This window comes from Typopeltis vanoorti, chromosome 3, assembly GCF_054136105.1.
Source record: "Typopeltis vanoorti isolate ZY-2024b chromosome 3, IOZ_Tvanoo_1.0, whole genome shotgun sequence".
NCBI classification, from domain to species: Eukaryota; Metazoa; Arthropoda; class Arachnida; order Uropygi; family Thelyphonidae; genus Typopeltis; species Typopeltis vanoorti.
The window spans coordinates 101,726,268-101,753,299 of record NC_143551.1 but is presented as its reverse complement, the minus strand read 5'-3'; the positions used below and the strand labels follow the sequence as shown (position 1 = coordinate 101,753,299).

At 35.7% G+C, this 27,032-nt stretch overlaps 1 protein-coding gene across 1 annotated transcript in view; it reads left to right on the top strand.

Moving 5' to 3' along the window:
- Positions 1-27,032, top strand: part of LOC150108428 (histone lysine demethylase PHF8-like) — a 391,806-nt gene that overhangs the window by 161,256 nt on the left and 203,518 nt on the right. The window contains exon 11 of the mRNA XM_090415841.1: positions 10,159-10,248. Coding sequence (XP_090271967.1) covers positions 10,159-10,248 — 90 coding nt within the window. The remainder of the gene's footprint in view (positions 1-10,158; positions 10,249-27,032) is intronic.

The window sequence follows — 27,032 nt, the reverse complement described above, 5'->3', positions numbered from 1 at the left end:
GAAAGGAAAGATGACTGCTTTTTTCCCTTGATAGCTTTCTTGAATAAGGTAGAATGAAAGTTTCATGCTATTATTATTATTATTTTATTTTTTATTTTTTTCAGCAAGAAACATTTCTTCTTGTTCTGCATAATCAAATAGAAGTTTGACTTGGGACAAATTGACACAATGATTATTCTCATTTGATTTTGAAAATCAAAATCAAATGAAAATAATGAAAAGAAAAGGACACTGATATTTCGTTTGTTGCAGTTTTGTTGTCACTTCATATTTCATGTCCATTCAAAGGTTTTCTTTGTTGTGTGTGTGGGTAGCATTTTCCTAAATGATTTTACTATTATTGTACTTTTCACCAATTTCAATCCGATTGAAATTTTGTAAATTGCATTTAGTACTGTAATATTTTTCCAAAATGCCAATAAACTACCTCCCTTGACTTAAGTTTCTTCTTGTTTAATTGTTTCAAATTTTTGAATGAGCTTTACCAATCATTTGAATCAGTGTTGTTTGTTTGGTAGCATGTATTTAACAAAGATAATACAATCTGCAGAGTTTAAGATTTTTTCTCTTGGGTGACTAAAAGCTAAAGGCTTTCTTATTTGTGTGGCAAATTAAGTGATTACAAATGCTGTGCACTGATGGAATAAGTTTCTTGTAAACCAGTCAGTAAAAATTCTTCAGTCAGTTTAAGCTGATTTATTTTCATAGTAGTGAACAGATATATTACAAATGTCAATTCCAGAAAATGTATGAGGCTTTTTTTGCATTCCAGTTACACCGGGTTTCAAAGAAAAAGTACCTGCAGCTTTACCACAAATAAAACTGTAAGTCATTGTTTAGGAACCTTGTAACGAAATGCACTTTTATATGTTTCATTGGCTAATATTATATTATTATTATTAAGAGAGTCAGGGACACATATCATCCACCCACACCAGCTGCCATACCTTTTATTTTGAATTCGTTCACACTACCTGTACTCACTAAAGGCAAGCCATTCCAATCTTACATTGCTCTACAAGAAAAAAAATCTAATTCTCTCACTCCTTTCTTCTCTGCATTCAACTTCCATGGATGCTCTCTCCCCAACTTACATAAAATGGAGAATTCCATCTTCTGGTGTCCTTTTTTTTTTTTTTTTTCTTTCTTCCCATATTGCTCCTACCCACAATAAAGTTATTTATAAACCTATAGTACGTTTGTATCATTGGTAGACTAAGGATTTTTTCTATTTTTTTTTTTTTATCAATTTTATATATATCTTTTTGTATTTTTAGTTATTTTTTTCACACCACTTCAGGCTTCCAGAAAGCAGGGTAGTGGTCTCACATCAGATGATGAAATTCATTTCCCACCTAAAGACAATCACAAACATTCATGCTCATAGCAGGATTTAAACCTACAGCCTCTTGATTGGAGAGTGGATACTAACACTCATAACCAGGCTGACAATGTATAACTCCTTCATAGTTTGTAGGTCTTTATCATAACACCATTCTCCCTCCTGTTTGTGGAAGGAGAACGGTGAAGGGTCGGTCATGCCTTAGTAATTTACTTACTTTTTATAATGGTGTAATAGCTGAGTTGGATAAAGGAAATAGCTACATAATGATTTTGCAAAGGCATTTGACAGAATACCACATGAAACTCTGTTACACAAATTAGAACAAATGGGGATGGATATGACACTGGTTAAGTGGATAAGAGAGTGGCTGCTGGACAGATATCAAAAAGTAGTACATGGAGGGGCAGAATTGAGGCAAAAGCAGGTGACTAGTGGTGTGCCGCAAGTTTCAGTGCTGGGACCATTGCTGTTTAATTTGTATATAAATGATATAGGAAATATCTTGCAGGACAATTTAAATAGGCTGTCAGTATGGGCAAAAGTTAATGGGTGTCGGTTTAATGTTGAGAAATGTAAAGTTATGCATTTTGGGATAAATAGATTAAAAACCATGTATCACATTGATGGCACTGTACTCCAAGAAATGGTTGAAGCTAGAGATTTAGGGGTGGTGGTAGATGGAGAGTTAAAAGATTAGAGGACATACTGCTAAGGTAGCCCATAAGATTAGTTGGCTATTGAAGAATGCATGAACAAGTAGAGATAAGGAAGTTGTCCTCTTTATAAAGCTTTGATATGCCCACATCCAGATTACTGTGCTCAAGTCTGGTTCCTGGGTTTCTTAGGAATGAAGAAGCAGTGGAGAGGATTCAGAGGTGAGTGGCCTGTGAAATGTTCTCTATGCAGATAGATTGAGGGTGTGTGGATTGCAGAAGTTGGTTGATGGAAGAAAAAGAGGAGATATGATAGAAACATTTAAGTTGCTTAAAGGATTTTATAGGATGGATGCAGGGTAAATGTTTCAGCACTTGACTAGAGGCACCAGAACAAGGGGGTCATCCCTGGAAGTTGAATAAAGATGTGGTGAGTAAAGGTGTGAGGATTCACCACTTCCTTCGAGAGTGGTGAATGAGTGGAATGGGAGGCCAAAGTCAATTGTTGAGTGCTTTGTCTATTAGTGAATTCAAGCTATGATAGATTGGGTCTCCCGTGATGAGTGTTCGAACTCCTTGGGGGTGCCTGTCTAATAATAATTAATAAAGAAATAACATGCTTGAATGTTATTCTTCACAGGACAAAGTGTGAAATTGAAAATTTTCAGAAGTGGCAAGAGATTAGCAGGACTGAAAAGAGAAGGAACAGGTGGTTCAAAGTAATAATAAAGACTGAGCGAACAAACAAGAAAAACATGTTAAGGAGAAAATTATATATGCACATTCAATGATCAGAGGAGTACCTAATGAAAGTGTGTTAAAATCGTGTTTCCCTGGTGCAAAAATTCATGATATTAGTCACACCATTTGGGCAAATATTTAAGTCGAAAGGATTGTCTTTTTGGCCACAAATGATTTGAGAACCGAGAAGTATGCTCTGTGGGAGGATGTAAAGGAGTTTTTAGAAGAGACAAAATTGAAGAGCGACAAGGTGAAGATTGAAAGTTTTCTACCATGCTATGATAGAGGTGAACTGAGGAGAAGGGCATTGCTAGCTAATGAGTCTATATGTAGGATATGCAGAAGGAATGATTCAAGATTTGTGGATCTGTGGTCTGTGTTTGATGGAAAAAGGATTTGTACAATGCTGATGCACTGCAACTAAATGGTTTTGGTGTCTAAGGAGAGCTTTGTTCACCAAGCACGCTGAAGCACAAATTCAGGAAAACAAGCAATTAAGGTGGAAGCAGATGAGTTTGTGTGAAGGCACCCATGAGGTGAGCGAGTGTGAGAATGACCAAGTATAGAATTTAGTCTCTCAAGCAAAAATATTGAATAGGGTAATCAGTTCAGGAAGTAAAGGTGGGTGGTGGCCTAAAGGGATGCTGCAGTTTCTATATACTAATGCCAGAAGTATCAGGAACAAGAGGGAGGAGTCTTTGTCATTGGTTAGTGCAACCTTGCCAAAAGATTAGTGAGAATTGGCTAACAGCAGATGATGTAGTTACAGGGATAGAATGTAAAGGTTTAGTATTTTCAGGGAAGGTAGAGAAGATAAGATGGGGGGGGGATACTGCTGATGATCAAACAAATTGCAGCCAAAAAGAATAGGAGATAGAAGGAGGGGGGAGGGACTGTTCATTTTTTCAAAACTTCTCTACAAAATCAACCTGCCCTTTTCATATGTTCCTGCTATCACTCTCCAAACTTCTTTAACCACTCTGACCTCTTCAACTTTCTCTAAAGCTCGACTTTCTGTAGTCTAATAGTGTACCCCAATAGTGAGGTCATCCTTTTTAGAGACTTCACTGTCCACAACTCATATTGGCTCCCCTTCTCCAGTTTCACTGATCAAGTCATCCTTTTTGGGAACTTCACTGTCCACTACTCATATTGGCTCCCCTTCTCCAGTTTCACTGATCAAGCAGTCAGGGATGCTGAGGTGTTTGTCATCAGCAATGACCTATCTCAGAACATTCTTCCCACCAGAATATCAGACAAGCCACACCAATCTGCCAACACACTTGACCGCTTCCTAACAAGCTCCCTTCCAGGTGTACTGTGGTTGGTCCAGACTCGGACCACAACCTCATACAAGTGTCTTTTGCTGCAGAATAACCTACATCCACCAGTTCACAGTCTTGTGTTCTTTGGCACTACAAAGTGCCAACTGGGAGGACCTCCATAATTTCTATTCCTCTTTTCCATGATCTGACTACTGCTTCAGTTCTTCTGATTCATACACCTGTTCAGACCAAATAACAGAAATTATCCTCACAGGAATGAAGGCTTTCATCCCCTATTCTAGTCAAAACTCTCAGCCACCATCCAATGCTGTAAAGGAAAAAACCTCTGCTTACCACAATTGGCTCCAGACCAAAACTACAGCTGCCCTCTTTGCCTATACTACAGCCTGCAACAATTATAAAAGAATCATCACCAAGTCCAAGTCAGACTTCGAAAGCGCCAGATGCTGCAAACTTGCTTCCTGTCCAAATGATGTTTGGGCAGGAAGTTGCTCCTCTCACAGTTGCTCCTTCTAGTTCCTTGTCAAGCCATTTGGCAATACTTCTGCCCATCCAGGTTGCCACCACTCTCACATCCTGATGGCACTGTAGTCACCTCACCAAAAGACAAGGCCAACTTACTTGCATCACTCTTCTCTTCCAATTCCTGCATTGATGACCTGTACAAAGTTCCCTCCACTCAACAATAAAGAATGGCTTCCTTCATCTCTTCCATATCTTCTGACAAAAAGAAATCCAAAAGAATCCTTAATAACCTGAACATAAACAAGGAATCTGGTCCTGATGGTATCCCACTTATTGTGTTAAAAATTGTGCCCAAGAACTAACATCTGTCCTGTATCGCCTCTTCGATCTATCCTATTCAACTGGGATCTATCCAACAACATGGAAACAGGTCCATATCCAGCCCATCCCAAACAAAAGTCAACCAACAAACTACCATCCAATTGTTCTTACTTCTGTTCTCTCAAAAATTATGGAGAAGGTCATCAACAACCAACGCGTGAACCATTTAGAGACATACCAACTAATCAGTGACCTGCAATATGGATTCTGCCACTCAGGATCTACAGCTGATCTTCCTTTCACCACTCACTTATGGACTCAAGCCATGGAGAAGTTTGGAGAAACTCACGTGGTTGCCCTTAACATTTCAATGGCATTTGAACAGGTTTGGCACAGGGGCCTACTCACTAAACTACCATCCTATGGTCTGCTTTCCCAACTCTGCAACTGGATCACGAACTTTCTCACTGGTTGCTCACTACTTGTCATGGTGGATGGCTTACTTTTCTCAAATTTCTCTACCAATGCAGAAGTACCTCAGGGTTCTGTTCTTTCACCTACTCTCTTCCTCTTGTATACTAATGACCTGCTCTAACAGACTTCCAATCCTATCTATAGCTTTGCTGATTACAGTACACTCCATTCCTCCTTTTCATTTGACAACCCTGTTAGTGCTCAAGTATTAGAATTCTCAGGATCTACCATGACCAGGGACCTGAACTCAGAACTCCTAGCTAACTAAGTGGGGCAAGGACAACCTTTTAAATTTCAATGCACAAAAACTCTGTTCTGTCTAATCTCTCACAAGAGAGAATTCTTCAATAATACTGAGATATCCAAACATGATCAGATTTCTCTTCTTGGACTAACTTGCACCTCCAATCTTTCCTGGCACAACCATATTTCAACTATAGCTTCTGCAGCCTCCAAAAAACTTGGTGTACTTATTCACAGAAGACACTACTTCACACTTGCATCCAGCTGCTAACACTATACAAAGTCCATATCCACTGAGCCATGGAATATTGCTCCCATATTTGTGGGTGGTGCACCAAAATTCTCTTTAAGATTGCTTTATTCTATCCAGAAGAGGGCAATCCAGCTAATTAATGATATCCCTCTTACAAACCCACTTCAGTCCCTCTCTCATACATCCAGTTTCTGTTTGTGACTCTTCTACAGATTCTTTCATGAACAGTGCTCTACTGAATTGGCCAATATCATTCCTTCACTCTCCTCCATAATCATTAAAACAAGAGCCACTGCTAACAACACCCTTTTACAGTCCATATTGAAACTCCCATTTACTAACTTTTTATAATAAGAGTAACAGCAGTTACTGTATAACAGAGTCGAATAAAGGAAATGGCTACACAACGATTCTTCTGGATTTTACAAAGGCATTTGACAGAATACTAAATGGAACTCTAATACTTAAATTAGAACAAATGGGGGACGAATGTGATGCTGGTTAAATGGATAAGAGGGTGACTACTGGACAGATATCAAAAAGTGGTATATGGAGAGGCAAAATTGAGCTGGAAAAAAGTGCCTAATGGTGTGCGACAAGTGCTGGGACCATTGCTGTTTAATTTGTACATAAATGACAGAAATAACCTGAAAGGAAATATTCAGTTGGTTGCTGATGTTGTGAAAATAGGTAGAGTAATAGTTAATCAAGGCAATATGGAGAATTTTGGCAGGACGATTCAATAGGCAGGTCAGTATGGGCAAAAGATAATGGGTATCATTTTATTGTGGAGAAATGTAAAGTTATGCATTTTGGGATAAATAGATTACAAGCTGTGTATCACATTGATGGTACTCCAGGAAATAGATGAAGCTAGAGACTTATGGGTGGTGATAGACAGAGAGCTAAAGTTTACATATTGCTAAGGTAGTCTATAAGATTACTTGGCTATTGAAGAACACATTAACAAGTAGAGATAAAGAAGTTGTTATTTCTCTTTATAAGACCTTGATACACCCACATCTGGATTACTGTGCTCTCTTGGGGTTCTTGGTGATGAGGAAGCAGTAGAGAAGATTCAGAGGTGAATGACCAAGATGGTGAGTTATCTGTGGAATGTTCCCTATGAGGATAGATTGAGGGGGTGTGAATTGCAGAAGTTGGTTGATAGGAGAAAAAGAGGGGGATATGATAGAAATGTTTAAGTTGTTTAAAGGCTTTTATAGGATAGAATGAGGGAAAATGTTTCAGGACTTGACTGGAGGGACCAGAACAATGGGTCATTCTCGGAAGTTGAATAAAGGTGTGGTTTATTAGAGTGTGAAGACTTTGCTAGGAGAGTTTTGAATGGAATGGATTGTCATAGTCAATTGTGAGTGCTTTGTCTGTTAATGGGTTCAAAGAGAAATATGATAGATTGTTTGGGTCTCCCATGATGAGTCCTTGGATGTCCATACAACAATAATAATAATACATGTAATAATAAATTACACAAATAACAAAAATGATCAGCACTTTTTTAACTAGTCAAAAAATTGGGAGCTTAACATGTTCATTCTTTGTATTTTGCTGCTGAACTTCTACAGAATGAATTATGATACATTAAGTCAGCTTTCTTGTAAAATGGTTTTAGTGACTTCATCAATAAAGCATTCAGCAGCTATAGAAATGCTGCTTTTTTTGCTGTAGAGAAAATCACTCATATTTTGCTTCCTTATGTAACACAAGAACTGAAAGGAATTTCTGAAAGTATATCAAAAAATTTTAAAACCTATAAACATTTTTGTCTCTCCTGTCAGAAAAATCTCTATATTTCTCTCATCTCCTGCAGCTTTCTTTGTTATGGACAATCTAGATAATGTACTTTAATCTGTTTAATTTGTTGTGAAGAACATAAATCTTATATCAAGTTCTATGATATAGCAATTGGAGCTTGCCAAACATGCCATCTCTACTAAACCCAGAGTGCTCTAGAATGAGACTGAAATATTAAAGAGAGCTGATTTCTTATGCAAAGTCTTTACAAAAAAAACTTGTGAAATGTTACTTCATTTGTCCAAACTTAAAAAGATCTGTCGGTCAGTGTTTATTTCCTTTATGAATTAATACTTTTCAGTTTGCTAATCTTTTCTAATTGTTTAATTAAATATATACTTTTTAAGTTAGGAAAGTGGTGACCATTTTTGTTAACTTACTGTAGTGCCACTTTTTTGGAGTCAATCTGTTGTTTATATAATTTGCTGTCCTATTTTTCTACTGAAAATGCCTGTGAAACATTTGTGAAAATTTTACAATTAAAGGAGATTTTCTACATGATATGTATCGAAAGGCTTATGTGTTGTTGATTATTCATATTGGTGTTTCATGATGAAATTTACTGAACTTAGTAATAATATTTTGCTGGCTTTCTACCTGCCAATCTTATGGTACCGAATAGAAAACTAGTGAAATATTAAGTTCAATATATTTATTTTTTCATCCCTTTGTGTTGGTGGGATGTTTATACTAGGAAGCACTAATATGAATTTTCTGCATGCTTTTCAGGATTTTATTATTACTAGTGTTCTCTTTCCCAATTTTAAATCATACCTCTTGACTTATATTTGCAATCTTTGCTATATGATCCTTGAATTTCAACTTCATATCTACTAAAACCCATATCCGTAGCCTGATCAGTTTCTTCTTGCATAATCTCACCAACATGATATGCCATAGGATATTGAATCACACCTAAGTGCGTAACTTTATATTTATTAATGTTGAATTGACAGCCATTTTCACATGCTCTCAGTTCCAGCATATTGAAATCATTCTGTATTTGCTGTATGTCAGTTGCATTCCTGATTTCTCTGCCTGTATCATCATCAAAACAGCTGTCGTGTTCTGGAAAATTTCTAGTAAAAGCTTGTTTCATTTGAATTGAAAATTTTTTCCTGGTCGTTATGAATAGTTGAAACTGATTCTTAAATTTGTCAGTAGCAGGTTCATCAGAACTTAATTTCTCACCATCAATGGCAGTTTGCCTAATGCCTGTCATTGTTTAAACCTAGTTAGCCAACCAGAGGAGGCTACAAAATCTTCTAATTTTAGCTCATCCAAAAGAAAGTATTTAGCTTGCACTGAATAAATTTTTTCAGACAACTCTGTGCTCTTTGCTTATTACACCACATTGGCATTGCTTTGTCATGATCACTGTTTGTTGAAGTTTTCAATGTTTTTTGATTTTAACATACCAGAAGCACTATCAGAGATGCAGGCAAATTTGACTATTTTTTCCTTTTTCCTCACCAACATTATATTCTTTCATTAAAATTGACACTGCAGTTCCTTTACTTGCTTGTTTACAAGCTCAAGTTTTGCTGAATTGTGAGAACAAGTTTCTTTTTAACATGATGGGTAAAAGACTTAAATTAATTTGCACTGTACAGCTAAGCAGTTCAAAACTAATGTACAACACACTCACCAGCACTGTGTGTGTGTGTGTGTGTAGGCACTGATTAATTGCATTCGGTTGCTTTAGTCACTGGAATTTTTAATCCCCCCCCCTCCCCATTTTATGATGGATTATGCAATAGTAGTGTATTACAATGGTAGTTAATGGAGAAATTCGGCATATACAGTATAATTTGTGGAATCATATTTTACCGACATATGAAAATTATTAAAAGCAACGTGTGTTTTATTGTAACAAAGTGAGGTAACTATCTATATTTGTAATGGAAATTAAAATTTATTATTTTTGAATTGTAAAATATGGTTAAACAGTCTCTTGATAAGAGTTTATTGTACTTGGTCTTGTAGCACTGGCCGCTTTTGCCATAATTTCAAACAACTCAACTTGGTGCATCCCTGTATAACTGTTCAATAGAGAAATTACATCATTGAAAAAAACCAGAAAAATATTGAAAATATTTATGTTTATAATATTTTTCATTGCTACTATGTACAGCACAGCAGCAGCAACAATCCATAAAGTATTAGAAAAACAGAAATCTTATATTGAAATGCAAAATTTAAAGAATGTGATTTAGGAAGCATTTACTAATTCTTTCATTAAAATGTTTTATTTAAGTTTTGGACATTTTTAAAACTATAATATAAAAATTATTAATTAAAGATTGCCAAGAAATTATATTCTTGGTTTAATCCTTTATTCAAGAATAAGCAAACAATGTTTTCATGTGAAGTATCTTGACAACTGGGCCACTTACAATTAATGTGAAATCAACAAGTAGCCCAGTTGTGAAGATACTTTGTGCACAAACATTGATTGTTTTCACTTGGATAAAGGATTAAACCAAGAATATAATTTCTTGGCATCTTTAATTTATGGTATAACCAAGTGAAAAAAAAATTCAATAAAAAATATTATTTCAGAGTAAGAAGTCTTCACCTGAGCTGATTCCTCCTGGAGTAATTCCCAGTAAGTTAATTAAAGATTTAGCACGAGAGGTGAGACAGGCCGAGGTAGGTAGAAATCATGCCCCCCCCCCCAATAATTTAAATACCTTTATATTGCTGATACATAGTATATATTTCAAGCGAAATATCTTTGAAAAAATGAATAATAAATAAATAACTGTGTGCACTAAATAGGTGATCATGTGTTCTGTTTTGCATTTTCATAGAAGAATTTTACCAGTATACTTGGTATAATGGCGAATTAATGTATTTAATGAACAGATTGAAACAGTTGGTTCTCATATTCAAATTGTGTTTTTAGACAGCTGTCATTACTTATATCTTACTTTAATATATCTAGTGCACGCGTTCCATTAAAGCTATTAATATTACTCTCAAATGGCCCTCATCCAATAATGATTCCCTTCTTGGTGTATACAAAGCATTGGACTATCAGGCATTAATGTATCCAGAAGTGATGCTTCCCATAGTTTAATTATTATCAGTCATTGTTTGTTTCGATTAGGGAGTCAAATATGTATATTTTTTGTAAATTCTACACAGTACATCAGTAAAGTACACCACGTACACCTTTAGTACACCATGAGCAAAGAATTAGATAATCCAGAAACATTGCTCTAGAGGCCCAAAGATTTCTGTTGTAGTCATCTCATACTGAACATTGAAATTCATCTACTAGCTAAAGACATTCAGAAATATTCATACTCACCATGTATTTAAATATGGATGTTAATCCGTATGCTTTGTTGAGATCCCATTTAGTAAACGAGTTTCAACAGCATTCAAGCATTGTCTGTTATTTGTCAGATCTTTATTTCGCTCTTCTAAAGCACTGCCAAATCTGCCTGTATTTTTTTCTCTGAGTTTTTTTCTTTCAATTTTTCTTCAAACACTTGTTTTGTTATTCCTTCATATCCCATTTTGTTTAAATGACTATACCATCTGAGACTAGCTATTCCTATATATTCTTGAATATTAACATTGCCATATTATTTTCTAATATCTTCCTTTTTTTAACTTGGTTCTGAAGTTAATGCCATGTGTTTGCTTGCCTAATTTTCATCAGAACTTTCTCTGAGGTCTCCAATCCTTGTTCAACTGTTTTATCACTAGCCTGATATCATATTATGTTGTACCATCATAATGTGTGGAGAGTTTCTTCAAATATAAAGTTTCATTGGCTGTGTTCCAAATTGCCACTCTGTCTTCATTCATTCAGATAAATACCAGCCAACAGGATGCACCATCAGGAGCTGACAATTATACATCTCATATTGTATACAGAGATTTTCTCAGTAACATGGCTTTGACCCTTATACCACCTGTATGGTAAAATATTTTTGTAAATGGTTATTATTATTATTAGCACCAGACATCCATGGAGTCAAAGACTGACCATGGGAGCTACCTCAAACTTATTCAGTGTTATATGCATTCACCACAATGTCAGGCAGTGCTTTCCACTCACCAACTACTCTCATGCAAAGAATTTGCTCCTTATGCTTCTGCTTAATCCTTATACAGCTTCCAGGGATGTCCCCTTTTCTACCTTCTTCTCCCGTTCTATAAAAAAAATTATTTCCACAGTAACCTGGTAACTATCCTTTACCAACTTAAATGTCTCAATTATCCCCCCCCCCCTTTTCCCTATTCATGAGGCTTTGCAAACTGCATGCCCTCAATCTGTCTTCATATCCGACATTCCAAAGACCAGTTACCACCTGAGTCAGTCTTCTTTGGACCCTTTCCAATATATCATCATCATCATCATGAAAACTAGAGGACCAAATCTGTGTACAATAATCCGTATGAAGCCTGATCCAGGCCTTACAAAATAGAACCAGAACTTCTTTATTTCTGCATGTTGAGATCCTCCACATCATTCCATAATCTGATGTGATAACTTCACAACTTCTGCAATATGACTTCTGAACTTTCTATGATACTCTGACATTAACTCTTCTAAAGCACAATTATTTTCATAATAAAATTAAGCAACATGGTAATTTAGGCTATCTACTTTCTCTTTAGAGAAACTAGGTTTATACTTATATACATAACTAGATGATTTTTTGTAATAATTTTTATGACTTTATTGCCTTGAACTTTCAGAACAATTAACTTGACATTTAGATTTATTTTTATAGAACATTACTTTCTTATTATTTAAGTTAGTAAAACCTTCAGCCTTTAATATCCTATTTAAATCACCTCCTAAACTATCGTTCCTTAACAGATATAATCTTAATCTGTCAGAATGCACAATTAGTATTTTAGTTGGATTCTTCATATTTTGTGTTTTAAAATTCACAAGAGATAATTGTTCCAATATCCTGTAAGGACCTGAAGCTTTTTTTTCTAATTTACTACCCTTTCTAGGACTAATTTTATTCTCTAAAAGTACTAAATTACCAGGACTTCTACCCCCTTCTCTCGTTGCATGAAAAATTTCTTCTACATTAATATGATAACAACCCTTTGCTAACTTAAATGTTGCAATCATATCCTGTCTCATTTTCCTATTCACAAGGCTTTGCAAACTGCTTTCCCTTGATCTGTCCTCATATCCCACATCCCAAAAACTAATTATGACCTTAGTCAGTCTTCTCTAGATCCTCTCCAATATATCCTCATTACCATGAACACCAGGGACCCAAATCTGTGCACAATAATCCATACAAGGTCTTATACAATAGAACCAGAGCCTCTTTATTTCTACAAGTTAAAATCCTCCACATCATTGTTGTATTATCTTCATAACTTGTGCAATGTGATCTCTGAATTTCAGATCCTTGTCCACCACCACCACCACCACTCCATAGTCTCTTGTCTCCTGAAGTTCCTCCAGATTTTCTCCACCAAGTGTCTACTTTGCATCCCTGCTAAATTTCAGAATCTTACACTTTGCAACATTGAACTGACAGTTCATACTATTGTCCACTCATACAATCTATTCAAGTCCTCCTGTAAGGACACATCTGCTTGATTCCTCATCACTCTCTTCAGTTTTGCATCGTCTGCAAACAGTTGTATATTACCAGTTAAATCCATTCTAATATCATTCATATATACAAATTAAATAACAATAGTCTCAAAACAGATCTCTAGCTCACGCCAATACCTACTTTCCTCTTCCAGAATACTGCACTCCATATTTAACTTGATTATACCTATCTGAGAGTCATTTTCCCATCGCACTAATTTATTATTCAATCCCATCTGCTGCAGTTTAGTTACCAACTTGTGGTGTGGTAGTCAATCAAAAGCCTTCACAAAATTGTCTTTGTCCAATACATTTGCCACCTTTTTCTTGTACATAAGCAAGTTGGTAAAATACATCCATTTTTTTTTCAGGTTAAATTCATGATATCATTAGCTGCATTTTTTTAACATCCACATGTCCCTAACACAGTGAAAGTGTGTGCATGCATGTAGTCTTGTATACTGTATTTTGATAAAAGACTTTCAGATCCCCGTGCTGTGGTTTTCATTTGTGAAAAGAGGATGTTCTATGCCACATTTAGTGATCCTGGCTGTTACCACTTAAATAAAGCCCAACAGGATTTGATTACTTTCCCTCCATACACAACAAGGCAGGAAAAGATTTAAATTATTAAATCTTCATTTGTTTCTATAGCAAATTCATTGATGTTCTGCAAGGGGCATATCAGGTTCCTGTCCACTCCATATGATTTGAGTGCAACCCATGTCACTTTCTGATCTATACTGTCAAATGTTTTCTGAACGTCAACAAAATATGTATAAACAGTTTTATTTTTATGTAGAGCTTTTTCCACAATCAATCTTAACATTAATATTTGGTTCACAGCACTTCTGTCTCTTCCAAATCCTGCTTGTTCATCTTCTAGATTTTCTTCCATTAGTTTCTTTATTCTTTCTGTTAATATCTTTTTCCTCATGACTTGAAAAGTACTGTTTTCATGACTCAAAAAGTCATGAAAACAGTACAATAGTTCTAGTCAACTCTCCTTATATAGCAAACATAGCTATAGGGAATTTCACTTGCTATTATATATATATTATTACAATTGATCTTGTTCATTCTTTTGGTATTTTGCCTTCCCTCCATGCCATGCTACACAACCAGTACAATTCATCTGCTACCACCATCATGTTTCAACATCTCTCCAGGGATCTCATGATTCACAAAACTTTTATGATTTTCCAGATGTTTTACTGCCTTTACATATTTCCCTCAGTTCATCAGTTAGCTTCATTTGATTTCTTCTGTGTTCATCAAGATTTTGTCCTTTTCATTATTTATGATTCTCTGCTTTTGACTCCATTTCTTGTTTGTGTTTCTGATCATCTTATGTACTTCGCTTGTTCTGTATTCACCATAGTATTTCTTGATATCCTCACACTGTTCCTTAGGCCATTTTGATTTGTCTCTCCTAATTGTCTTCTCCACTTCATTGCATTGTGCTATATACTGTTGTTCCATTTCCACAGAGAGAAATAAAATCTCATCATAATGCTAATTACGGATATAGATGTATTGGTCTGTTCCATTCTCATTATCCTGTTATGTTGTTTCTTCTTATATTTTGATGCCCTCCTTTATCCCTTATATATGTATATCTCTTGTTCTACATTTCTCTTTATAATTCCTTCTTATTCTTTTCTTATTGCTTATCTATTATCATTTGCTTTATAACTTTATCTGTTTATACTTAACTTAAACCTATCTCAGGCCAAATCACTGACAAGAGTGAAACTGTTGGTTTATGAGACAAAGGAAATGCTAATGGTGGATGCCCATTCCTTTGTCTCAGCACTGGTTCTAATTCCTTATTCAGACTCAGAGAAATTTATTTTTTTCACTGCGCCACCCTGAATCCTAGATTTTACTGAGCTTGTATCACCAAGGAATTAGATCACAGTCAGCATTCAATCTTATCAACTATAATTTTCATATCTGCAGTCATGACCTATTACTATCTATCCTCCCGCTTAGGTTTGCCAAATTTTATGAGCAAGTGCAGTAGGTACAAATCTCAGGCAAGACAACATTTATACTTTAAACAAAACATTCAATTCGAGCAAAGACATGTAATACACTTTATGACACTAAGTAAACAAGCAATAAAAGGTAGATAAAGAATTAGCATTCTTGCTTACAATTACTTTATCTTTCCCATGGATTTCAATCTGAGAAACTTATTTATGACATTTAAACACTTACTCTTGTTATGCTACTCTAATCAATTAATTTCATCCACATTATATCCAAATTCTATTCACATTATATCTAACAATGCTATTCACATTATATACCAGACTTAATTAAGCATCCTTACAATCTCTCACAAGGTTATTTCATACAATGACTTTCTCTATCTCTTTCGTTTAGGAACTACTTTCTAGCTACTAGCTGCTACATAAATTTTACGTATATCATTCTTTTCCTCTCACAATTAATCAATGAACAGTCTCAAGAGTCTCTCGTAATACTTACAGTTAATCTTCTTAATCATTTCCTCTAGTTAGAAGATATAAAAAATGTACTTTACCAATTGCTGGCATGTTACTCTGGCCTCTTCACTAATCACATCAAATATTCACCTTCGACATCTAGTTCCTTCTGTACTTTTATATCCTGATATAAAGTACAGAAGGAATCCATAGAGAATATCTCTATGGATTCCTTCTGTACTTTATATCGGGATATCTCAGCATTCTTCTGCAATTATCATCTGCTGGGCTGGTTGCCAACTGGTAGGTTTCCGAGTCATTCTTTCGGAACCTCATCGAACAAAGGAACACCACGTGGAGGCTCCACACTAGCCGTACCTACCAGGGCACAGGAACACCTCGAACAGCAGCAAGAAAAAAAAGCCTTCTCTTCAGCGTTACATGCACTTTTAAACTTCGTGCCACTCCTTTCTGCTTTGTCATCTTTCTATGTCAAGCTTTCTTAGCGTCGCACATGGACTCCTCGCACAACTTACGGAGTGTAGTAGTGGAGGGGGGGGCACCATGCTTACTAACGTACCAGTGCACTGTAATACGTGTTACAGAAGTCGGCCATTTCGCATTATGGAATAATATTTCTTTCCCAGCAATTGTTAGGTACTTACAGAGTAGTTATGACTAAGCAGCTTTACATATGATAGAAACTTTATAATACAATACAAGATAAGACATAAAACTATATTATTCTCTGTTTAGTAAATTTTGATTGGTACACAAGTGCTTATTTAGTCTGACAGATCATCATTTGCTCCCCAAAGCATAAGGACCATCTTAAGTCTGCAGGAAACGTAATTTTCTGAAATTTAAGCTTCATTCCGACTTAACAGTCCTTTTTTGAGGTCAACCCTGCCTTCTCTTTCCAATTGGCTTTACAGGAAAGTAACTAGGGGATAGATTCCACTTTATTGTTTCTATCTTCCAGTTACTTTCCTGTAATAGATTTTATTTCATCCTCGAACACTTTCCTATACGCTAAGAAATATGTAATAGCAAGTGAAATTCACTGTAGCAATGTTTGCTATATAAGGAGAGTTGACCATAACTATGGTACTATTTTCGTGACTTTTTGAGACTTATCCATTTGGCAAAACTTTCCACTAGCATTATCATTTATTTATGACTGAAAAAATATTTATCTTAATTATTCTGTTTTCTTATGGATTCCATTAATTCAGGTTTGAAACTTCAGTTGATAATGACACTTTATTTAATAATGCTGCATCATTCTGAAATTAACAGTCTATCATATAGAAGTGTTTGCTCTTCTCAGTCTGTGATATGCAGCAGCATTCACTTGCATTATTCATTCACATGAAGTAGGTTTACTGTTTTCACTTTGATTGCATAAATACAATAACAATAATTGTATCTTAATTCTTTATTTCATTCAGTGTTACATGGCTGCCCAACTCTTCAGAACTTGAATAACATCCTCGACCATAATAACGGTCACAGTTGAAATGCTTATTATTACACAGAGTCCTAAGACTCATCGTGGGAGACCCCAGCTATCAACACAATACTATCATATCTTTCCTTGAAACCAGTAACACACAGCACTCACAACTGCCTCAGGCAATCCATTCCATATATTCACCACTCTCCAAGCAAAAAATCTAGTCATCAATCACCTTGCTAACCACACTCTTACCCAACTTCCAGGCATGACCTCCTGTTTTTCACCCTCTAGCAAAGTGCTAAAACATTTCACCCGCATCATTCCTGTAAAATCCTTTAAGTAACCTAAATGTTTCCATCATATCCCCCCCCCCTCCCTTTTTTTTTATCAACCAACTTTTGCAATCCCCAGCCCTCCATCTCTCCTCATAGGAAGCATTCTACTTACCACTAACCATCATTCTGAAATTAACAGCCTATCATATCAAGAAGCGTTTGTTCTTCTCAGTTTGTGAAGTAAAACAGTATTCACTTTTTACATAATCTATTCACATGAAGTAGGTTCATTGTTTCCACTTTGACTGTAGAAATACAATAACAATGATTGTATCTTAATTCTCTATTTCAGTGTTTCATGGCTGCCCTACTTTGCAGAAGAACATGAATAACATGAATCACTTGTCCCTGGATCCTCTCCCCCATTTCTTCATCCTGAAGAAAATCAGATGACCAGACCTGATTTCTGCTTGTTAGTGTATTCTTAAGTAACCAAGTAATCCTGCTAGCTACCCTGACTACTTCAACAGTATGCCTTCTAAACTTCAATTCTCTATCCACTGTTACTCCTAAATCCCTGGTTTCATCAATTTCTTGGAGTTCCCTCGATGTAGTATGCAGCTTGTAATCTTTGTATCTCAAATTGCATAATTTTACAGTTATGCAGTTAAATTGACATCCATTATGTTTTCCCATACTATCAGCCTATTTAAATCATCCTTCATGCTCTCTACATCACCTTGATTCACTATTAGCCTAACCAACTTTGGATCATCATCAATCAATTAAATATATCCCTTCAAATTATTTCCTATATCATTTTTTGTAGAAATTAATTAGCAATGGTCCAAGCATAGAGCTCTGCACCACACCACTAGTCTTCTGCCTTCTCTTGGACTGTTCGTCCATATACTACTTTTTGGTATCTGTACCTCAGCCACCCTTTTTGTCCATATTGCCAGTTTCATCTCCACCCCCCCCCCCCTTCCCTCCCATTTATTGCAGTTTGCACAACAGAGTTCCATGTAGTATTCTGTCAGATACCGTTTCAGAACCATCAATATCATTGGGTAACCATTCCCTTTATCCAACTCTGCTGCCACACTATTATAAAAAGTTAGTAGGTTACTAAGGCATGACAGATCCTTCACAAAGTCAGCTTGCCCTCATAGAGTATCCTATTCTTATCCACCCATTCCTGAATTCTCTTTTCGACCAACTTTTCCCGTGTACTTTTGCCAATGCTCCTGAGATATAAATTGGTCTATAATTTGCTACCACAGACTCAGATCCTCCTTTATGGAAAATAATTATTTTGTCCTCATTCCACTTTCTTGGGAGTTTGACAGAGCTGGACTTAAACAGCCTAGGCAAAGAAAAAAGGCATTGCCAGTTTCCCCTGCACATTCTCTTAAAATGCAAGCCAATATCCCATGCAATCCCACAGCTATATTTGCATTCAGATTCTTCAATATCCTAAATACCTCCAATTCATCATTCTCTGTTCTCACATCAGTCCCTCACCTCTGCCATAACAGCATCTTCACTTGGATGACATACCCTTGCAGAATAGTCACACAGTAGCTCAACAGCTTCATCAACTGCACTCATTAAAGTTATCCTTCCATAGTCATTCTTCCTCTTACTCTCCACATTATGAAAAAATTCTTTGAGATTTCCTTTTGCCTGCTCAGCTAACTTCTTACAATCTGATTTTGCTTCTTTACCATGCTGATCACCTTTCTTACCTTACCCTTGTACCCTTCACAAGTTAGCTGGTCATTTTTCTCCTTTTGTACCCTCCACAACATTTTCTTTATTTGCAGCTCTTGTTAATGATGTTACTCACCCATCTAACTCCTACTTGATTTACCCTGACCTTGGGAATACAGTATGATATTGCTTCCTCCAGACACTCCTTGATTATCTCCCATACAATGCAAACCAACTTCCCTTGCAGATCTTTATGCCATGGTACTGCTTCAAGCTGCCTCCTAAGTGTATCATAATCACCTACCTTGTAGTTTCACTTATGCTGCTTCTTATCTAGAATTTCCACTTTTTTTTGTCCAAGTCAAGACCACATGATCACTTCCCCCCCCCCCCTCCTCAGAGGCAGTTTAGCCACCTTAGTTATGGACAGATTTTCAGATCCTATAAACAAGATCCAACACTCCCAAATTTCCTCCATCACATTCTGCTTCAAGTAATTATCTCTTATGAAGTGAACGAATTCCATTTTCTTCCTGATGTGATCTTTTCTTCTTCCAATCTATGTCTCCAATGTTAAAGTAAATCATAATTATTCTACTTGCACTCATTGTACTAATCTGCTAATGCATGTCTTTCACATCATCCCTGGCATCCCCTGGCCCCATAGCAGCAACCAAATTATATTTTGTCCTATTAGCTCAATCTCAAAACACACTGACTCAAAAGAACTGCCATCTGCCCAAATCATTCCTACTGTTGGCTTTAATTCATCTGCTGTCATTAGCAGTACCTCACCTCCCTGAAAATACCAAATCTGTCACATTCTAGCCCTGTAACTATATCATCTGCTATTATCCAAGTCTCACTAATGACTGTAACTTTTGGTGAGGTTGCACTAACCAATGCTAAAAGCTCCTCCCTCTTACTCCTGATGCTTCTAGCATTAGTATATAGAAAATGTAGCATACCCTTAGGCTCCCAACCATCTTTACATCCTGAATTGACTACCTTGTTCAATATTGTTGCCCGAGAGACTAGATTCTGCTTTTTTTTTTGTTCATTCATACACTCATTTGCATCATGGGTGCCTTCCCACACACTTGTCCACATCCACCCCAATTGCTTTAGTTTTCCTGACTTTGCGCTTCCACACTCTCAGTGAACACCTAACTGAAGCCATTTAAGTGCAGTCCATCAGCATTTCACAGAACTTTCCATCCATCAAACTCAAGCCATAGGTCCACAAACTCTACATCATTCCTTCTGCACAACTTGCATATTGATTCATCAGCTATCATCTCCCTACTTCACCTTCTCGCTCTACTTTTCGCTTCTTGCAATAACTCTTGTATCCTCTTACATACAGTAATTCTAATCTCTTAGGTCATTGATTCCAGCCAAAACAATCAATCCTTTCACCTTCCCTTTCTACATTCTAACAGCATTAATAATGTGTTATTCGTTTTGGCACCAGGGAAACTAGATTTTGTAGTGCTTTTGTTACATACTCCCCCTTATCATTTTTCACTGTAAAAATTATCTGCTTACACTCTTTCTCTTGTTTATTCTCACAATTTCCTTTTTGTTTTTAGACTTCTCCTTCTCTCTGTTCCCAGGTTGACTGATCTCTTACTGTTTCTGCAGCCTTTCAATCTCATGTTTTGTCCTGTAAAGGACTACCTACAAGTGTGCTATTTCTTTATTCAGGTCGTCTACATTCTCTTAAACTTCTGCAACTGCACTTTCAGTATTATCACCAATTTTTACATTTTCCAGTCTACTATCAATACTCTCTAGATTATGTTGGTATTCTGCATGAAAAATGAAGTGAATGACATGTAATTACATAATGTCAGAAAACTTACAAATCCTGTCATCTAGGATTTGTATCATCCTGTCATCCTAGGATATGGCTAGGAAATTCAAAAATAACAAAGTAAGTGCATGAAGAATGATATATTTTCATATATATATATATATATATAGTTGCAAGAGTGCCATTTTAAAAATTATTGCTTCATTAAGAACCTATATGTGTATATTTAAAAAGAAAAAAAAATAAGAAATACAGTTTTGGTGACAGTTTCTTTGGTATAGAAAGTTGATCTATACCAAAAATATGTTTGGGAATTACCATTAAAAACTGTATTTCCTGATTTTTAATGTTTGTTTTTTTTTTTTTAAATACAGGCACTTCCTGACATATGTAAATTTGGACATGCAAATTATTCTGAAAAACTATAAAAAATATTAAACTTATAAAAATTTTACTAACAATGCACATATGTTACTAAAAGTGATACAGGCTGACTGTCAATGCAGGATATGCATGTATCTTCATACACTTATAATTTTTTGTGCGTATGTGCATGACTGGAAGAAATGAACTTGTGTAAACACACCAATGATCCAGAGATGAAAATCAAAATCATGAAAAAAATAAATAATAATTATATGGTATTTATTTGATAATTATATTTTAAAAAAATGTTTGTATTAGTTATGTAATGTTTTCTGCCACATACTCTGAAGTTTTCAAAATTGATTCTTGTGTCTTGGAAGGCATTAAAAAGCCTTTTTCATAAGTTTCCCTTGCTATGTACTCATGTAATGCTCTTGAACATGATGTTTTCATAACCTAATGCTATTTCATATGAAAATTTCTGCAGAATGCTAGTAAAGACATTCATGAAGGTGGACAAAAAATTCTAGATCTTAAAACTTTGTGGTCTTAAAAGTCCAAACAGAAATAGAAGATGCTTTTTTGTTTATTATTGAGCTTTATGGAGAGAAGAAAGAAGCCACTGTTCAGTCATCTCTTGACAGCTTCACATGGAAAGTTGAATGGCCAAATTAAACTTTTATTTTCTGTCTTCTCATACAATTTATACTTTATACTCTGCATTAATAATTACATGCTGAAATCAATTTGTGCATGCTTCCTTTGAATGAAACTTACAGAAATAGCCTGTAAAACATGTTAATGCACTACTGCATACACCTACTGTAAACATGTAAACAATAAATAGTGCTATGCACTGGTGTGGGAGGAAGTTAAATCTGACTTATGTAAAATTTGAGTGACATAAAATTTCGTGGAATGATTCTTATTATACGGACACCTCCATGTAGTCCAAAAACTCATCATGGAAGATCCAATTTTTTCCATGCAATCTGTCATACCACTCCTTGAACCCATTAATAGAAAAAGCACTCACAACTGATGGCAGCCCATTCCACACATTCACAGCTCTACAAGCAAAAAATCTAGTCCTCACACCCCTACTGACCACACTTTTATTCAACTTCTAGGGATGATCCCTTGTTCTGACCCCTCCAGCCAAGTGCTGAAGCATTTTCCAGCATCAGTCCTATAAAACCCTTTAAGCAACTTAATGTTTCTATTACATCCTTTCTTTTCCTCCTATCAAGTAACTTATACAATCCACACACCCTCCATATCCTCATAGGGAACATTCTACAGACCACTTATCATCTTGATCGCTTGCCTCTGAATCTTCTCCACTTTCTCATCCTCAAGAAACCCAGGAGACCAGATCTGAGCACAGTAATCCAGATATGAACATATCAAGGCCTTATAAAGAGAAATAACTTTGTTATCTCTACTTGTTAGTGTGTTCTTCAATAGCCAAGTAATCTTATGGGCTACCTTAGAAACCTTGGCAATATGTCCTCTGAACTTTAACTCTCTGTCTACCACCATTTCTGAATTTCATCTAGCTTCATCTATTTCCTGGAGTGCCATCAGTGTGTGTGTTACATGATTTGGTATTAAACTGACACCCATTAACTTTTACCCCTATTGACAGCCAATTTCAATTGTCCAGGGTATGCATGTGTCTTCCTTATTATTGAATGTGAATTGCACTGTGTATTTATCTTCATACACTGTTATAATTTTTAGTGTGTATATGCACTTTGGCAGAGCATGCTCATGACTGGAAGACAGACTCTAAACATCGTCTTGATTAACTATTACTCTACCTAATTTCGCATCATCAACAAACAACTGAATATTTCCTTTCAGGTTATTTCTTATATCATTTATGTACAAATTAAACAGCATTGATCCCAGCACTGAACCTTGCAGCACACCACTAATCACCTGTTTTTGCCTCATTTCTGCCCCTCCATATACGACTTTTTGATATCTGTCCAGCAGCCCTCTTAGCCACTTAACCAGTGTCATATTCATCCCCATTTGTTCTAATTTGCATGACAGAGTTCCATGTGTTATTCTATCAAATGCCTTTGCAAAAGCATTATGAAGCCATTTTTTTTATCCAACTCAGCTGTTACTTTATTATAAAAAGTTGGTAAATTAAAGGCATGACCGACCCTTCACAAAGCCATGTTGACCCTCATTCAATATCATATTTTTGTCTACTCATTCTTGAATTCTTTTTTTGACCAATTTTTCTAGTACTTTTACCACCATACCTGAGATGCTGATTGGTCTATAATTTGCTACTGCAGTCTTAGAACCTCCCTTATGCAAAGGAATTATTTTGCCCTCTTTCCACTCCCTTGGAACTCTACCAGAGCTGAGACTTAAATTAAAGAGCCTTGTCAAAGGCATTGCCAGTTCCATTTCACATTCTTGCAAAACCCTAGTTGATATTCCACCTATTCCCACACTATTTACATTGATATTCTGCAATATCCTTAGAATTTCAAATTTATCCACCTCTTTTCCCACTTTAGTGTCTGTCACATAGGTTAAAGAAGTAACCCCACTAGAATGATATACTCTTGCAGAGTGTTCACTCAGTAATTCAACCGTTTTATCCACTTCTGTCTTCTTGTGACCATCATCATCACTCATTAAGATTCATCTTTCATAGTTATTCTTCCTCTTACTTTTGCCACATAATGAAAGAACTCTTTGGGATTTCCTTTGGTCTTCTCGGCTAAATTCTTCTCAGAATCTGATTTTGCTTTCCTTGTCATGCTTGTCGCCTTTCTCTTCATATAAATTGCATACCATTTTCTTCTTCTTCTGCAGCTCGTGCTTAATGATATTGCTGATCTATCTAACTCCTACCCAATTAACCCTCCTTACCCTAGGTATACAATGTAATACTGCTTCCTCTAGATGATCGTTAACTATATCCCATGCACTACTAAATCCTTACCCTGCAGTGTTTTATGCCATGGTACAGATTTAAACTTCTTCCTAAGTATGTTATAATCACCTGACGTATAGTTCCACAGATACCCCCCCCCCTCTCTTGATAGAATATGCCTCATGTTTTAGAATCTCCCAATTCAAGACTGCATGGTCACTTTCACCAATTGTAGGCAATATTGCCACCTTGGTTATGGATAGATCTTCTTATCCTATGACCAGGTCCAATACTCTCTCTCACCCCTGGTCTCCTCCATCATGTGCTGCCTTATGTAATTATCTCTCTGTATGTGTATAAATTCTATTTCCTTCCTGCCATGTGATCTTTCTTCCTTCCAATTTGTATCTCCATAGTGAAGTTCCTCATAATAATAATCACTTAACCTGTACTTGTAGTAATTTGGTGATGCATATCTTCCAGATCATCTATATAAGATTCCAATAATGCAGTAATTTTTAACCTGAGAATCTTTCGGTGACACATGAAAAGTTACTAGTCTTAATGCACTTAAGTTGTTGCTTTTGAATTTTCCATTATTTCATTAACACCGATGACAATTTGAGATATAAACTGAAATATTTGTACATAATTTATACTTTTGGTTAAACTTCTGTATTCTAGACGTCTTTTTTTATTATTTTATTTTAATGGATTTTACAAAGTTTTATCATTTCATCAGGAGCAAAAAAACGTAATATTACATAAACCTTTCTAAATGTTGCAGAAAATTACTCTTTTTTGTAGTCATATTTCATACAAGTATTGGTTAGTTATCCTAAGATAAAGAAGTAGAAAATCTTCTAATTAAAAATAAGCAGGTTTTATATATTTTCGGATGCTTTCAGAAGTATCATTCAGCAGAATATTTCAGTATCTTCAGTTTTTAGGTAGTCACTTAAAGGTTCAATGCTTAGATTACTTAGAAAGGACTGTCATATTATCTATAAGGAATGCAGGGAACTGACTGTGGTTTATTGAGCCAATGTCTGCCATTATGATGCATAAGTTTAGTAAGTATCCTCCCACATATTGAATGAATTACAGTGGGCTTGCAGTTCTGGACTAAACTCACCAAACTGTATTCAGTTCAGTAACATTCACAAAATAATTGAAGATAGGTACCATGAACATGCAAAACATTAATGGAAGAGAAATGGAACAATTATGGAAATACTATTCAGACAAAATTGCTGTTAGTGATGTAGATAAAACCTAAAAAAAAAAAAAAAAGCAATATATTTCTAAATAATAACTGTAAGATGGTTTAGTGAAAATTAATAAATTTCAATGCCACACATAAAATATTATTTCTTTATTCATAGAATTTTCACTCTGCATGTCACGAGCATCTTCAGTACAATTTCAAAGATGGAGTAATAGCATGAGATTTATTAGGGTCAAAGTTGGATAATTAGAAAGTGACTTCTATGTAGCCTTTTAATGAATGCAGAGGACTGAGTAGGGCTTCTGGCCTGATATCTTTTCTTCGCCTTCTCATGGTGCAACCCCATTAGTAGGATATACCTGGATATCGAATGAACGAGGATGGTCTGGCGATTTGGGATTTAGCTGAGCAAATTGTATTCTTATTGGCTTCAACAAAAATAAAATAATTGTGCAACGATAGAATTTCATGCTGGCTGTGGCATTGCTGGTTAAACTGATTGCCATTTTTTTTTTTTTTTATCAGAAAATCAAAGGAAACAGCACAGTCAGCTACTGGAACAAACTCTAACTCAACATCAGCAGAGAAGCAGCAACATCATCATTGACAACATCAACATAAGAAGGATCAATTGAAAAGAAATGGAATTACCAAAAGAATTGGATAAGTACCAGATTGACATAATAGTTCTTACTGAAACAGAGAAGCCAAAAACAGGCAAGATTTATTCAAATAGAGAAAAAAAAGTTATATTTAGGCAATAACGATCAGAGAAAAGAAGGCATAGCTATAATATTCTAGCATGAAATATGAGGATGATCTTGAATGGCAGACAATATCAAGTAGAGTGATATGGGCAAATAGCAAAATGAGGAACTGGACAATGACACTTATTTCACCTATTGTCTCACAAAAGGTTCTAAAGGAAGAAGTGAAGGATTTTTTCAAGGCACTTGAGAAGGCAGCTGACACAAAGAAAAAGGAAAAGCTGGTCCTTGTTGAAGATCTGACCAGCAGACTAGGAAATTAAATATGTGCACTAATTCACATGGAGAGAAAAATACAAGAAATTAGAAAGTCTCATTGATTAGTTATTGTTGAGAGTAGTTCAGGGCACAAGTGTGTAGTGTGTACAGAGGATTTGAAATCAAAAGTGAACACCATGTGGTTTTGATCAGAATAACATTGCTTATCATATCAAAAAGAAATGTGTGTAAGAAAATTTTGAAACAAATCAAAGTCGAGCAGCTTTTGGAGTTGAACTGTACACTCTATACTCTATATATTATTTTAAAAAAATTAGAGTTTTTATAGAAGAACCATTGGCAGACCCTGAAGGATACATTGGTTGATTCAGCCAGAGAAGCAAGTGGAGAGGTTGTCTGCAAAGATGGTGGTCTCAGGAAGTTAGAGGCATTCAAGGAAAAGAAGAAACCATATTGTTGTGATATGGTCCAGACAAGCAAGTGAACTTGTGCTCTGAGAGAATATAGAGAAATATGTAAGAAAGTGAAGCACTGTGTGAAACTAACTAAACAAAGGTCATGGGAAGACTTTGCTTAGAACATACAGGATAAATATCAGGAGAGCAGCAAAATATTCTATAAGCTGTTGAAAATGTTTAGAAATGA